This window comes from Pagrus major, chromosome 17, assembly GCF_040436345.1.
Source record: "Pagrus major chromosome 17, Pma_NU_1.0".
NCBI lineage: Eukaryota > Metazoa > Chordata > Actinopteri > Spariformes > Sparidae > Pagrus > Pagrus major.
In genome coordinates, this window is record NC_133231.1 from 17,402,231 (window position 1) to 17,418,245 (window position 16,015).

The following is a 16,015-nucleotide window of genomic DNA, read 5'->3' on the forward strand; positions in this document are numbered from 1 at the left end:
GTTGAAGTTGTTTTGTCATTTGGGTTTTAATTGTTCTGGTATTCAAGGTTACTTATATTCGGTAAAACTAAGATGAACATTGGAATTTTTTTTTTAAAAAGTTTGGATTTCATACATTTTTTCTCTCTACGACTCTTGAATCAGCACTCATATAGAATTATAGATATATAAAAGAGAGTTTAGTTTGAGTCAAGTCAGCTTGAAACAGAAAGACAGGCTTTGAAAGGAAGCCAGCATCTTTCTCGGCTTTTACATCTGAAAAGCACCACAGCGTTAAAACTATAGATTTTCTTCTCCTTTGTCCCGCCTTCACAGCTATTCGTTGTTTCTGCAAGAACGTACACAAACATGTCCTACTACCAAAAGTGGATTGTTTGCCCAGCTTAGTCATTATTTAGAAGTGCAAGTGTTTGTGATTGATTACAGTAAATGAGATGTATCTTAATGTTTCAGATTACAGGGAGAGGTTGTCACGTTAACATTTACCTCTGTATCTTCATCAACATGTGCCTGTGGGATAATATAAGCTGGAGCTCACCTCTCTGATTTTTAAAAGGCCCCTGTCGTGCGTGTGGAGTTCACGTGACGTCATCGCGGCTGTCAGAGCTCAGCCAATCAGCGCTCACTCTGCGGTGAGGCGCTCCAGAATGATAGAGCCCGGAGGGGTCGGTGCTCAGCTATGAACTTCAATAACTTCTTCACATCCACCGGTTAAGGTGAGTCGGGATTTTGCTCTGCATTCACACTCTCCGACAGTTAAATCAAGAGGTTTTCAGCTGGTGCCGTCATGTCTTACACGAGCAGGCGGCATCCAGTTTGACGGTAGTTGATGGGTGTAACCCAGGCACCACTAGCTGGTGGTCATTAGCAAGACTTTGGCTGCTTTGCCTGGCTGACTGACGATTACTGTGCTCATTATATAACTAACATTATCTGTTAATGTCATATCTTGGCACTGTTTCGGCTCTGAGACTGATATTCTGTGTCGTAAGTCCCGCTAACTGCTCTTACGTTTTTGTAGACTTGCTTTGCAGCTAGCTAGGAGAGAGAGAGGCTAGTGATGTCAACAAACATGGCAACTTTCTTGTAGAGCTCAGAGCTGGGACGGGCCCTCTGACTCATACCCAGTTTGACTTTGGGAGGATGTTTGGCTGACCAGCTTACTTCAACACAGCCTTGTTGGACATTTTCACTGACATGTTTTAGCAGCGTAGATTTTCACCTGAGCTGCTGCTGCTGCTGCTGCTGCATCTTCATGACTGGCTGAGATGCACTTACTTATGTTACGCAACGAGGAAAGGTTATATGGAGACACGCAGCCAGAACGCAGTTCACTGGGTCATGACCGGACAGAACATTTCTCAAGATCTAAATGTCAGGCCTGGGATTCTTGCTCAAGCTATTATTAGCTGGGCTAAAGCTGAGAGCAGGGCTGCAGCTCAAGCCAAACGCCAGGACATGAGCCAGCACGTCAGGGCTGCAGAATAACTTTTAGCACTGGTTGCACTGGTGAGCCTAACTCTCTCATCAGCTGCACCAAATAATACATTTAAATTTTAATTTATTAACATATTATGTAAATGTTTCGGGTAAATGTTTTTCCTTCCTTGAAAGATACAATATGTAGAACTTCTGCATTAAAATGTCTGAGACCTTTTGTTATATATTTTTTTTTATTTGTGCACTTGCATTAATCCAGATGTTTTAAACAATGTTCAAACCAAGCTCAAGCTAACGGTGTGTTTCATTTGGTTGCCCATGCCTACTTAAGGGAAATCAGCAAATGAGAATAAACTTGTCATGAATAAAACTTTAAAACATGACCTTGTCTGTGAACATTTGAGCCTAAGTCACATCACATTTATTTTTTAATAGCACTGTTGGTTGTTTAATGGTGCGGTCAACAAACAGCCAAATTACCCCTAAGCTATTGATAGCAAGCAACGGCACACACCAAGGGTCAACTCTCAGTGACCTCAGCACTCACCAGAGACTCAGTTTCTCTCTCTTCTTTCCCCCCTCTCGTCTCTGTAATCAAGCCCCCAGGAAGCGCAGCAGGCTTTGAAGCCAATTTTCATAGTTGCCAAACTGTGTAATTACAATTTCAAGTGACGCACTGTGGTCCAAAAATACTTTTTCCCATCAGCTAACATTGTGAAAGAAGCAGCTGTATAACGGTGGATAATTTTGTTTGAGCATCACAACCCCCTCCTTTGACTATCATAAATTAAGCCATGCAGCCCAATAAAATCGGGAAAGTCTAGAAGAGCTGCAAGATTTAATATTTTTTTTACCCCTATTGAGTTAGCCGTGCACTAAACTGGAAGTTAGCCAGAAGTCGGTCGGCGGAAGTCTCTAGTGCGCATGCTCTATTGGCCACACAAAACAAAAGATCTGGGTAATTTTATAGCCGGAAAGTCGAGCCATTTTGGCTTCATGCGCCACTGAGCAGCTAGGATTGAATGGAGCTCAACCTCCCAAACACTGTGTCCAGAACATAATGTCCTTGTCTGTAATGTCTTTATGAATGAAAATAAATTTCCCCTCTAACTCCAATATAAACATCTTGCAATGGAGGTCACCACCGGGATTGCTGCTGCAGTCAGGTTGATAAACGGGAGTGAAGATAAATCCAATTTTTAATCCCAAAAGTTAAATAATGTCCCCCCACCCACACCAAGAAATTGCGATAACCTTTTTTTTTTACAAAATAAAGTTAGAAAGTGCGAGTATAATAAAAACCATTAATTAATGTGAAAGTTTAAACTTAGTGTTAACACTACTTACTATAGAGTTGGCTCTATAATATATAGATTTGACAGAGTATTAATTTTTTTTTTTTTTATAAATCTGTTTATTGAAACACTTCACATCATGTTACATGACCTTTACAAATAGATGCGTGATTTTTTTCAAATAAACAAACATACAAACAAATGAACAAGTAGAAAACATACAAAACATTATCCCACCCCCCCACCCCAGTTGGTCTTCTTTTTCAAACAGAGTATCTCATCAACCACCTTACATTTGTACAGTCATATTGATCTAAGAGCACAGCTGGACAGAAAAACAGAATGTGTTATTCACTCCTACACCGTAGATGTTGTAGCTACATTATCGAAATATGAGATAAGAGGCTGCCATGTAGTATAGAATTTCTCAGTTGACCCTCGGAGTGAAAATTTTATTTTTTCTAATTTAAGGAATGACATTAGGTCAGTCTGCCAAGATTGTTCTGCTGGGGGTTTAGGCAACTTCCAGTGTAGAAGGATACGCCTGCGGACAATCAGAGAGGCAAATGTTAAAACATTTAACGTCTGCTTACTGAATTCTGAATAATTTGAGGGAACACCAAAAATAGCAATGAGCGGACAGGGAGTGATAGCTACACCTAGAACCTCTGACATGATCTTGAAAAAGCTCTTCCAGAGCCCTGTTAGCTTCGAGCATGACCAGAAAGTATGGGCTAAGTCAGCTGGGACAAAGGCACATCTATTGCAAGCTTCACTACTGCCAGGGAAAATCTTTGCTAGTTTTGCTTTGCTGAAATGCATTCTATGCAGTACTTTGAATTGTATTAAGTTAAGACGGGCACAGGATGAGGAGCTGTTCACTTGTAATTTGGCTCTCTCCCACCAAGGATCCTGGAGTTGGATTCCTAGCTCTTTTTCCCACCCCTGTTTTGCCGTGATCTGTGGAGAGGGGTTAGCCTGGAGAATACCTGTGTACAGCTTTGATGTCATTTTTATCCAAGTTTCTGGTTTGTCAAGAATTTTAGGTAAATCTGCTGGTAAACGTGGAAATGTACTGCAATGATCTTTAATAAAACTGCGAACCTGGAGGTAGCGAAAGAAGTTGGTCCGGGGCAAGTCATGCTTCTGGGACAGACTCTCAAAATCAACAAATGTACCATTTAAAAACAGGTCTCGGAATGATATAATACCTTTCTCCTTCCAAAGTGTAAATGTGGAGTCAAGTTTAGAAGGTAAAAAAATATGATTATTGCATAACGGACCTAGGAGGACAAGATTTTTTAGCTTGAGATGTTTGCAAAACTGTGTCCATATTTTCAAAGTTGACAAGATTACAGGATTTGAGGTATAATTTGAAACTGAAAGTGGCAAAGGGGAGCATGTCAGAGCCACAAGTGAAGAGGTATGGCAGGAGAGGGACTCCATTTTACACCAGTCCAACTCACTTTCATACCACCAGCTGAGTATCTTTTGTATATTTGCTGCCCAGTAGTATAACATAAAGTTAGGTAGGCCCAGCCCACCCTCCTGCCTTGCTGTCTGTAGGGTGCTTTTATTAATCCTGGCTACCTTACCCGCCCACACAAATGAAAGAATAACTTGATCAAGTTTTTTAAAGAATGTTTTTGTCAGGAAGAGAGGTAAACACTGGAAAAAAAAACAAAAATCTCGGCAAGATATTCATCTTTATGCATTGCACCCTGCCTGCTAATGACAACGGCAACTTGGACCACTTCTGTAGGTCAGTTTTGACTTTATTTATTAATTTGTCAATGTTATTTTTATGCAAGCCCTTAAAAGAGTGGGTGATGTTGATCCCTAGATATTGAAAACTTTCTGGAGAAAAATTAAAAGGAATTTGTCCCTGCGTAAGTGTTTTGGCTTTGGAGTTAATTGGAAAACAGACAGTTTTTTGGAGGTTGATTTTGTAACCTGAAAATGCACCAAAATCATCTAGTATCTGTAATAAATTATTGGCACATGTAACAGGATCTGTTATGTAAATTAATAGATCATCTGCATACAGGGAAACACGGTGCTCAATGCCTTCCCGTTTAACACCTTGCAGATGTGCAGAAGATCTCAACCGTATGGCAAGCGGCTCAATAGCAAGAGCAAAAAGTAACGGCGACAGCGGACAGCCTTGACGGGTACCACGGGACAAGGGGAAATATGATGAATATTGCCTATTTGTGTTAACACGGGCAAGAGGTGATTTATAAAGAAGGCGTATCCATGCAATAAAGTTTTCTCCGAATCCAAATTTTTCTAGTGCTCTAAATAAGTACCCCCATTCCACCCTGTCAAAAGCTTTCTCCGCGTCCAATGAGAGCACTATTTCAGGCTTTATTTCATTGGACGGAGAAGAGATAATATTTAATAGCCGTCTAACATTTGAGGATAACTGACGAGCTCTGATGAAGCCAGTTTGGTCTTCAGAGATTATTGAAGGGAGACATGTTTCCAATCTTTTTGCCAAAATTTTTGCTAGTATTTTCACATCTACATTTAAAAGTGATATTGGGCGATAGGAACTACATTCAGCAGGGTTCTTATCCTTCTTAAGAATAACGGAAATAGTTGCCTCTGTTAAAGTTTTTGGTAAAGTTCCTATAGACAGGGAATGATTAAACATATCTAATAATAACGGGGCTAGTTGAGTGGAAAATTTTTTGTAAAATTCAGATGGCAGCCCGTCAGGCCCTGGTGTCTTAGAATTATTCATTTCCCTAATGCTGCTAAGTATTTCCTCTGCAGTTATTGGCTGATTTGATGATAACCGTGTTGCTGTATCTATAGTGGGTATTTCTATGCTGACAGAGTATTAATTGATCGACCCTGGAGCCGTGTACGTGGTGCTATCTGTTTAAACATATTTTCTAGAGACTTCAGGTCAAAAAGTGAACAGTCCTGAAACCAAAAGTCAGTCTGTTGCTGTATTTTTGAAAAAGGCTCCAAAATACCCCATGTGAGGCTGGAAGGAATTTTTAAAAGGGCAATTACCAAAGATTGGACTGTAAATAAACATTAACACGTTACGGTTAAATGCCAACCATTACTGGCCAGTGTGGTCGGTTGGTTATTGAGGTATTAATTTAAGGTCCTGCTTCAGTCAGCCTGTCCTAGTTTCTAAACCTCACAACATAATCTCGTTCTGTTTTCACATTGTTTGCTTAATGGTGCATAAAGAGTACACTCTGTTATCTTCAGATGAATGCATCGTGATAAAAGCACAACCAGCTGTTGCCTTTCTGACTGCTTAGCCTCTGACCTCTTTGTATCTGCAGTGCACCCTCAGCCATGCCTGTGACATCTCAGCTGCTCAGGGGTTTGCCCCGCACCAAGGTCTTGGCCTCCAGTCTGTTACCATGCCAACAACACAAGTCCCAGCTTGGCCCCATTACGCACCGACCTGCCTCAAGACGGCCCTCTTGTATGTGGCAGAGCCATCAGCACTCAAGAAGCTACCAGACAACCTCAGTGCTCCGCAGCTACATCCTCACACCGCCGCAGGTCAACTCTATCCTAAAAGCCAACGAGTACAGCTTCAAGGTTTGTGTGGTCATTCATGCGTACAGAAAACACATCTCGCCTTTGTTATTTTTAAGTTTTCATCTGACCATTTCTACATATTGTGGTTTTAGGTGCCGGAGTTTGATGGGAAGAATGTGTCATCGGTGATGGGTTTTGAGAGTAATCAGCTGCCAGCCAATGCTCCTATAGAAGACCGGCGAAGTGCAGCTACATGCCTGCAGACAAGAGGAATGCTGCTGGGTGTGTTTGATGGCCATGCTGGCTGTGCCTGTGCACAGGTAAAGCTGACACTATACTTTCAAAATTGGACGTTTAAACTCAGACATTTCAAATCCAACAAGATAACTTTGTCTTAAGCCCTTTATAAGGTGTGTAATATTTACTTAATACTGTGTCAGTGCTCTGTTTATCAGCACTATGTTTCCAAAATTGAATTGTAAGTGTTTATTTTCATTATTTGAGTGACAGATAACAGGGTTACTTCGTCAAATAGAGCTTTGATCCGAATTGGTCAAGTGAAAGGAAATAACATGATGTTGTAATTTGTAATCTAAATCTGAATGCAACATGCTTTGTAAAGTTCTAGGCTGTAAACCTCTGGTAAACTGCTCATCTGTCAGTAGTTAGATTCAATTAGATCAACTTAACAGTCATTGCACACAGGTAATACCAGTACAACAAAATTTTAAATCAAGGTAATAGGATATAAGATTTTATTGAATATCAGGATAATAACACTCAGGATAAGTTGATCGTAGTTAATTTCCATCCAATCATTTTCCAAACATTTTGTCAAAGAAATGCTCATCACAATTTCCCAGAGCCCAAAGTGACGTCTTCAAATTGCTTCTTTTGTCCAACCACCTGTCCAAAATCCAACAAGTCTTCCTTTACTATCATAAATGACAAAGAAAAGGGGTAAATCCTTACATTTAAGAAGCTGGGGTCAGCAAATATTTGGCATTTTTGCTTGAAAAATGACTGATTATCAAAATAGTTGGCTTTCATTTTTCTTTTGATCAACTAATCGCGTAAGGGACTAATTCTAGGTGCTGTATCGTAGGCAACTGGATTTGTTTCAGCTTAAGGGACTAATTGTTGCACCTGTAGGAAGGTATGTGACTTGGATTTATACCCCCCAAAAAAGCGATATACATATAAACAGTAAGAACAAATGCCCAGTGATATGTGAGTAATGTGCAACTATGATATGTACATATCATATGTATATGTATGTGTGCACATAATATATTCTATAGACTCGGTCAGGTTGTGTGTTATACAGTATGAACAGCAAGCAGGTTTGTAATTTATACAGATTAAAATACAATATGTATGTAGTTAATTTGGGAACATTTTTGATCCAAGGATTATATATCTTTATTCTAGCTAAACCCTGTAGCCTTGCCATTATTTTCTCCTGTTTAAGTTTCCACCTCTCCTCATCTCTGCCAGGCGCTGAGTGAGAGGCTGTTTTACTACATCGCAGTGTCTCTGCTGCCCCACAACACACTGTGTGAGCTCGAAGCAGCGGTGGATGCCGGCAGGGCCCTCAGTCCCATCCTGCAGTGGCACAAACACCCCAATGACTACTTCAGCAGGGAGGCTCAGAATCTCTACTTCAACAGTCTCCGAACCTACTGGCAGGAGTTAATAGATCTCACCAGGTGAGACCTGGGAAACAAAGCAGAGGATGCATCAAAATATCTGTACTGATTAATTTTGTCCATTTACACAAAACCATTAAGAAAATTCTGCACAGTCCTTTTTCAAACAGTTATAAATTGCTGTCCAGTTTCTTGGCTTCTTCTAACATCTCAAACTGGACTTCCTAGTTTCTTATTTCATTTGTACCTTGTAGCAACACTCCCACACCAACACTGGCCCGTCTGTTGTTTTGCCAATAGTGCTGTTGTCGGTCTCCGTTGTCGACCTCTGGCTTTCTCTCTATCTGCTGCTCACAGATTGCTCTGTCTCCGTTTTCAGCCCAGGCGAAGTTCCAGACACACGCGAGGCATTGCTGAATGCTTTCAAGAGGCTGGACAATGACATCTCCCTGGAGGCTCAGGTGGGAACTGACTGCTTTTTTCATGTGCTGCTGGTTCTTCTAGAAGAGAGACCCTTAAACATCCATCTCTATTAAACTTTGCTGAGCTGTAGCAGAACTTTTACATCAGTCCATTTTTGCAGATTAAAGAATGCATTCAAGGACTTAATCAGCAAAAGCTCATAGTGAAGTAGGCTATTGAACAACAGTCAGCCCATCAGAGTCAAATCTTAAGTCAAAGTGTGGGTATCTTTGACTTTTGCTGGATATTTAATTTAATTTAATAAACTAAAGTCAGAGCTCTGGGGCTTATATGGTCAAGCATTGGTCTACCTGTTTTACATTTCGACCAACACTAGTTAATGTAAAATCCATGTAAATTAAGTTTACAGGGCTTACTCTGCCACTTGACTAAAGCCTTGTTTCCTCTTTTGTATAGTGCCATTGAACCTGTACATAACCAGTGATTTAATATACCCAGAACTTCCGCCACATACAGTTATCTTTATGTAGGCGGCGGTATTAGCCACTGGGCTTCAGGGGTGACTGCTTTCACTTTTCCAGCAGTTGGGGTAACAACAAGGGAGACTGATCTTGACTCTGGAGAAGCTGCTGCATTTATTAAATGACACACTGTGACCTGTACTGTTCATTGCTACCCAGCTGACAACAAATACAAACTGCTCTGTCTTGCTTAACCACACACTCATTATGCAGCGGGCACAGCCCAGGCAGCTTGTGTTCTTTCTTCTCGGTATGTGGTTGATTATTACAACAAGGAAAAGAGCTTTGCTTGAGAAAAGGCTGCAGGCGGCAAGGCAAGCCACAGTAAACAGTAATGTTTAAGCCCTGATATAAATGAGCAGACAGTTTTAGCAGACATCAGGTATTTTTGGTGGGGAGCATTCAAACAAAGAGCTGCTTCACCTTGCTTTGTTTTGATCCTGGGAACACTGAGTAAACCTGTACCAGATCACCGGAGAGGTCTGGATGCTTCGTAACATAAATCAGAGATGTATTTAGGCCTGAGACCATTTAGTTCTTTATAGGTCAGTAATGTGATTAAAATCTATCCTTTGACACACAGGAAACCAGTGCAGTGTTCTTTAGCACAAGGCAGTGCACTGTGACTATGCATCACATATGTCATGGCATGCAGTTTATATACATGTACGTGTAACAGTAACAGTCAACAACTAGATAATCATCAGGCATAAATTCAAGCATCACTGTTGTTACTGACTCTCAGTCATTTAAGTCTGAATCAAATCATCGCAAGTCATTAAATTTGTTCTGAGTGCAGGACTTTGCTGTGTCGCTCATTAGGATACATATTGAATATCACCTTTGCCTCATGGCAGCAGTGCAAAAAATGGGAGCATCCAAATTTAAACTTTTATGGATTTAAGAGGAGCTCAGGTGTCCTTGCCTTTCCATGTAATCTAAACCATGTGTCCTGTCTGGGGGCTCACAGTGCTGTTTTGCCTTGCAGGTCGGAGACCCGAACGCTTTTCTGCACTACTGGGTCCTGAGAGTGGCCTTTTCAGGAGCAACGGCCTGCGTGGCTCATATCGATGGATCAGACCTGTACGGAGAATAAAAACATGCACACACATTCCTATCATTGTATCAAAGTGTTACATAAGACACTAATTTCAGCCTTGCTTCTTCTTCTCTCTTACTAAAGGTTTATTGCCAATTCAGGAGATGCTCGGGCAGTTTTGGGGGTGCAGGAGGAGGATGGTTCATTCAGCGCTCACACACTCTCTAATGACCATAGCGCGCAGAATGATGAGGAGATGGCTCGGATACGGGGCGAACACCCTCCATCAGAGAGGAAGACGGTCATACGACAGGTACTACTTCTACTAATTTGCTCTGTGTGACTGTTGTGAAGGCATTTATTTAAACAAAAGTCTCCTTCTGTCATCTTCTTTGTCAGGACCGGTTGCTTGGCCTCCTCATGCCTTTCCGTGCATTTGGCGATGTGAAGTTCAAATGGAGTATTGAACTGCAGAAGCGTGTGTTGGAGTCCGGTCCTGATCAGCTCCATGAAAACGAACACACCAAGTTTATCCCTCCAAACTATCACACACCGCCCTACCTGACCGCCGAGCCTGAGATCACGTACCACAAACTGAGGCCACAGGATCGCTTCATGGTGAGAAAGGAGGCACAGTTTCATCACTGAAACAACTTTTTATACAGATGTTTTCAACGTGTGTAAACCTGCCAAAGTAGGGCAATTGACTCCTGTCCTATTGCCAGTAGACAAGTTTTTTTCTGTATTTTACTCTAATAATTCTGTTTTGTGTTAACGCTCAATGTCACAAACACGCCGGAAAACAGGACAGTAGAAAGTAGCAGCATCTTTAATTTCAGTCTTCCTTTCAAACTCAGTGCTGACTAAACAAAGTTGAACCACTTCTTGAATGACAGTTGATGAGAACTTCATCAATATATCATGTAATCCAACAGAAAAAGCTCTGTATATATTCCCCATTCTTAATCTCACCTGTAAAGCTGTGCGATGACAGCTGTTTCATCAAAGGGTAAAATCTGCCGTAAATTTGTACAACTCAGACATGTTTAATACGCTGATTTAATCAAAATTCAGGCGGCAAATCAGAGGAGGAGATTTCTCCCCTCTGCAAACTGCTAGAAGGATATTGGGACACATTATAGATCTGGCTTCTCACTCTTAGATGGGAAACGTTAAGTGCACTGGCTGATGGCAAAGCAAATTAAATCTGAGATCTGGCCAAATTACAAAATGAAACTCTTGGCTGATAGTTGTGCTCTTCATGCTGGTGTCTGTACCGTTATGCTCAACGAAGATGGTTTTCTAGAAAAAGAAGCATTCTCTTTGGAAACAGAGCGTTGGTTTGAAATGAGAACTCTGTGACCTGAAGACAAAAGTTGTGTTTGTGAAGAACATAGTTTTGCATAATCGTTCCTAGTTGCAGTGTTTTTTCAGTAAATCTCATTTGCTGATCTCACTGTGGCCATGACAACTTCAGTCACTACGTGAGTGACTTAGCTTATCTGATGTCTGTCTGTCCCTGCAGGTGATTGGCTCTGACGGCCTCTGGGAGACCCTCCACAGACAGGAAGTGGTTCGCATTGTTGGGGAGTATTTGACAGGGATGCACCAGCGCCAGCCCCTCACAGTCGGGGGCTACAGGGTCACCCTGGGACAGATGCAGGGGCTGCTGGAAGAGAGAAAGGCTCGCGTATCTTCAGCTTTTGAGGATCAGAACTCGGCAACCCACCTGATGCGCCACGCGGTGGGGAACAACGAGTTCGGCACGGTTGACCACGAGAGGCTGTCGAAAATGCTGTCGCTGCCCGAGGAGCTGGCTCGCATGTACCGTGATGACATCACCATCATCATTTCTCAGTTCAACCCTCATGTGATCGGAGCACAGAGACCGGAAGGGCAGTCCTGAGCTGCACAAAAGCCATTCACTGATGTTACGCTGCGGAGTACACACATGCACACTTGTGTAACTGTACTGTAGGACTACACACAAGCACACTCTGCGGACAAACAGGCCATGTCAAGAAATTATCTGTCCAGCAGTCTCAATGGATTGTTTTAACTCTATTTATCTAAAGAATTTGTGAAGCGCAAAACAAGATCCAGGTCTTTATGAAGTGAGAAGATCCTTGTTAAACACTGGATCGTCTCTTATATAACACAACATGTTATTTATGCTGCCAGTAACCTCTGTCAACTGTTTCATACACACTTCTCTGCGTGCTGTTACAAACTGATTCTTGTGCCAAAAGATTCAACCTCCTCGTCCGCTGAAAGCCTCAGCGGGGTTGAAATGAAAGAAATTCCAAAGAGGGCGAAGGTTGGGACTTTACAAGTAAAGAGGCCTTTGTTGATGCAGCACTGACTCGACCTGCTCTCCTGATATGGACTCTAACTGGGCTGTGCCATTATAACTCTGCACTATCTTTCTCTGCTGTGGGGTTTTGTTAATCAGATGCACAGACTTCTGCATCTGTGAGGCTGATGTTACCACAGGACTGTCGCATCCGTTTGTTTTTATTTCTTTGTGTGTGCCATCATATGAGATATTCTTAGTACTGTTCAAATATACACGTTTTGTTCTGCAGACTGTGAGTTCTTGGATGTTGATGTTTACTCCAGCATCAGGTTGAAGTGTTGACTTTGAGCTTTAAGGTGTTTGCATCCACGTTTGTTGAACATTAGGGTTGATCAATTATGGAAAGTGAAAACATCGATCAATATCATAATTTTAAAGATGTGCCTTTATTTTAAAATTTCCCTTGCACATCTCTCCAAGTGCCCCTCCTTGCTTTGTCTACTTGACGGTTAATTTTGAGCTGAATTTTATGCTATCTTTTAAATTTCTTGTTGTTTAGCCATGTTTTATCTGTGCTAGAGGAGTCAATTCGAAGTAAACTTTCTTTACAACATTTTTTTTTTCTCTTTATGGCCACAATTAGAAAATAAAGAAGTAGCAGCTTCTACTGTAGTTAACTGATTGTTAAATGTCCAGATGATTTTGTCTTATCGTTTTGTGGCAGACTTTGTGATATCAGCAAATATCGAATCATTGTCCAAGGAATTGATATCATATCGTAACGTGTTTAAACTGGTGATTTACACCCCTCGTGAACATCTGATGTGGATGTAAACACTTAAACTTAAAGTTAACAGTTGACACTTTAAGCTCATAGTGTAGTGGTTCCCATCCTGTGTGAGTCCCAAGATAAATCTCAGGGTTCACAAGATTATATTGTAGAGAAGAGAGGGAAAAATAAACCTGTTACACAATATTTTAACTGTTCTTTTTTCTGGATACTTTTAACTTCAATCCTCTAAAATTCCTCAAATGAAACAATTGGAATAATCAACATTTCTTCATTTTAAAAGCTCACAATCCAAACATGTTGGGAACACAAATATTTACAGACTGCTCAGTCTAACAAGTCATGAACTCCTGAAAGACTTGCGCTGTGCACAACTAAAGGTAGACTGATCTGTACCTGGCTTTTCTGTGACACTATGACTTTATTATTGTGGTATAATGATGTCTGTTGATTCAACCCCATCACAGCTGTAACCAGATGTCACAGCTGTGATGAGGTTGAATCAACAGACATTGGAGTTGGATAAAATGAAGATTTGTAGTTCTGTTTCAAGGTTTGTGGGGTTAAAAGGGACATGTGTTAAAATCCTTGCTTGTTTTTCTGACCTATCGTTAGCATTGTGGCTAACAGTTTATGATTTTATTATTCATGACACTCTCCAGTTAAACACTATACGCAGGCTCTTGGTTTTGTGTTCAAGTGTATTTAAGCCCAAACGAATGAGTGGAATGTAAATTTGAAAGAAGCTGTTTGAATATTAAAGGTTATTTATTCAGCTTTAGCCGTATGTTACACGTCTTTATCTACAGTCGTATGTATAAATTGTAACTTATGTGGGTTAAGTTTTGTATATGGAATGGTTTAATAAAACACTGAATACACACCACTGCCTCCTGTTGTTGTGTGTTTTGGCTGACACAAGCAGTGCACACTGCCACACCCCTGAATGCAGCAGGACGTCCCTCTAACCTACAATCAGCTGGAAGGTCAGCGTGTCTCAGGTTGCGAATGTGACTGTCACTGAAACTGTGGTCAAGTACTTGAGTACAATTTTTAGGTACTTTTCCTGAGTTTTTTTCATTTTATATGGAGATAAATTGTACCTTTCACTTCACAGCTTTAGTTAATACAAATTTTCAGAGTGAGATGGAGAATATATCAAGGGCTTTTAAATATGACGCATTCTCGTTGTTGTGAAAAGTACCCAAAAGTCGTACTTGAGCAGTGACAGAATGTACCTAAGTACATCTACTTGAGTACTGAACTTAAGTACAATTTTGAGGTCCCTCTGCCACTTTATACTACTAATACTTTTACCTGCTGCATCAGAGCCAAAGTAGTACATTTAGAAATTAATTTCTTTTATCCACAATCGATTAAACAAACACACTGATTCTGATAATCAGAAACATTATGATTATTGGATTCAATAATCAGCCAGGCCAATAATTAGTCAACCCACAGCATAAAGTATAAACATAAAATATTTTACTTTTACTTGTACTTTTGATACTTAAGTACATTTAATATTGGATACTTTACGACTTTTACTCAAGTACTAGTCAAAAATCAATGACTTTTGATAGTTGATTGGTTGTTGAAGTACATCTCCTTGTTTCAGCTTCTTAAGTGTGAGGATTTGCTGCTTTTTTTGCCCTGAATTACAGTGAACTGAATAATGATGAGCTCTTAGAAAATGAATAAAAACCAACCAATGAAAAAAACAAATAAGTGATGGAGTGATCAGGGAAACAATTGCCAGACTGATCTTTTGGGAACAATAACAGCCCTTAATAAAGTAGTCACAAGTTCCACTTCAACAGTATACTGCTGTTTTCACATTGAGACATGTTTATTAAAAAACTAATGATATGATATATGATAGCATAACACTCACAGGGAGCACTAATCTGCACTGAGTACTTTTGCTTTGGTGGAAGATTCCCCTGGAAAGACTTTCTCAAAGCAGGACTTTTACCTGCAATGAAATATTTTACCTGTGTAGTATTTCTACTTGAGTAAATGATCAGAGTACTTCCTCCTACACTTACAGATGTTTGATCCATGAAGTTATATCATGAGACAGGCAGAGACAGTTGGCCGCCGCTAGGTGGTGCTGCAGTATTACACAGGCCAAAGTGTCAAATAGACAAAATATATCTGAATACATCAAAACATGTTGTTAGTTTTATACATATTGCTTTATGCTGTTCCTTTAACCTCCAATCAGATGGTTAAAAAGTTAAAAGTTCCTGTAGTCAACCACTGTTGATGGGGTGGACAAAATAATAGAAATGCCTGCAGCCTCCATACAGTTACATCTGTGAAAGACTTGAATCAGACACTGAACATTATAACTTCATAAAGGAAGGATTTACCTCCAGGCTGTTGCATAAGACTGCATTAATTTAATCACAGTATTTGTACCTAATACACCGACAACTAAGTGTCTGTCTTTCTGAGAAGTGTTATAATTGCTGACAAATATTGCACATACATGGCATTTCAAAATGTGTCTCTTTGTATCTACTTACAACTACATCATATGGTGTTATAACAATGTATTAAATGTTTATATTGTGTTTATAGCCTCAATGCTTAATATTGGGGATTTAAATTAAAGTGATTTTACTCTTTAACTATCTATTTTATTTAATGGTCTCTTCATTATCCTTTTTGTGAGGGCCTTGGCACATATTTAATCATTTATCTCGGTTTAGTAGTTTATGTAGGGGGTCCATAGAATAGGATTATAATTTATGTGGTTACATAATAGTGACTTTGAAATCATTGTTCAATTTCATCCAGCAATTCATCCATTTTAACCAGTCTTATAAAGTTTCAAATCCCCAAATATAAAGAAAAGCAAAGATTTAAATGATTGTTTTGTCTGTTTACTTAGCTGATATGGGCTAACCACAAAGTTCTAACTATCACAGTTACATTTTTTTGTGTGTTTTAAGAACAATGTGGACCTGTTTTAAATCTGAGTATAAATCAAACAGAAAACTGTCTCAGTCTGCTGGAGATAAGGACCTTGGCAGGAAAA

At 40.2% G+C, this 16,015-nt stretch overlaps 1 protein-coding gene across 1 annotated transcript; it reads left to right on the forward strand.

The window, feature by feature from the left end:
* Nucleotides 1–629: 629 nt before the first annotated feature.
* pdp1 (pyruvate dehydrogenase phosphatase catalytic subunit 1) lies at nt 630–12,462 on the forward strand. Its single transcript, XM_073486079.1, has 9 exons — nt 630–716; nt 6,044–6,308; nt 6,401–6,568; nt 7,746–7,957; nt 8,277–8,358; nt 9,830–9,924; nt 10,025–10,193; nt 10,280–10,498; nt 11,406–12,462. The coding sequence occupies exons 2-9, from the start codon at nt 6,057–6,059 to the stop codon at nt 11,784–11,786; spliced, it is 1,578 nt and encodes a 525-aa protein (XP_073342180.1). The 5' UTR covers nt 630–716; nt 6,044–6,056; the 3' UTR covers nt 11,787–12,462.
* The last annotated feature ends 3,553 nt before the right edge of the window (nt 12,463–16,015 follow it).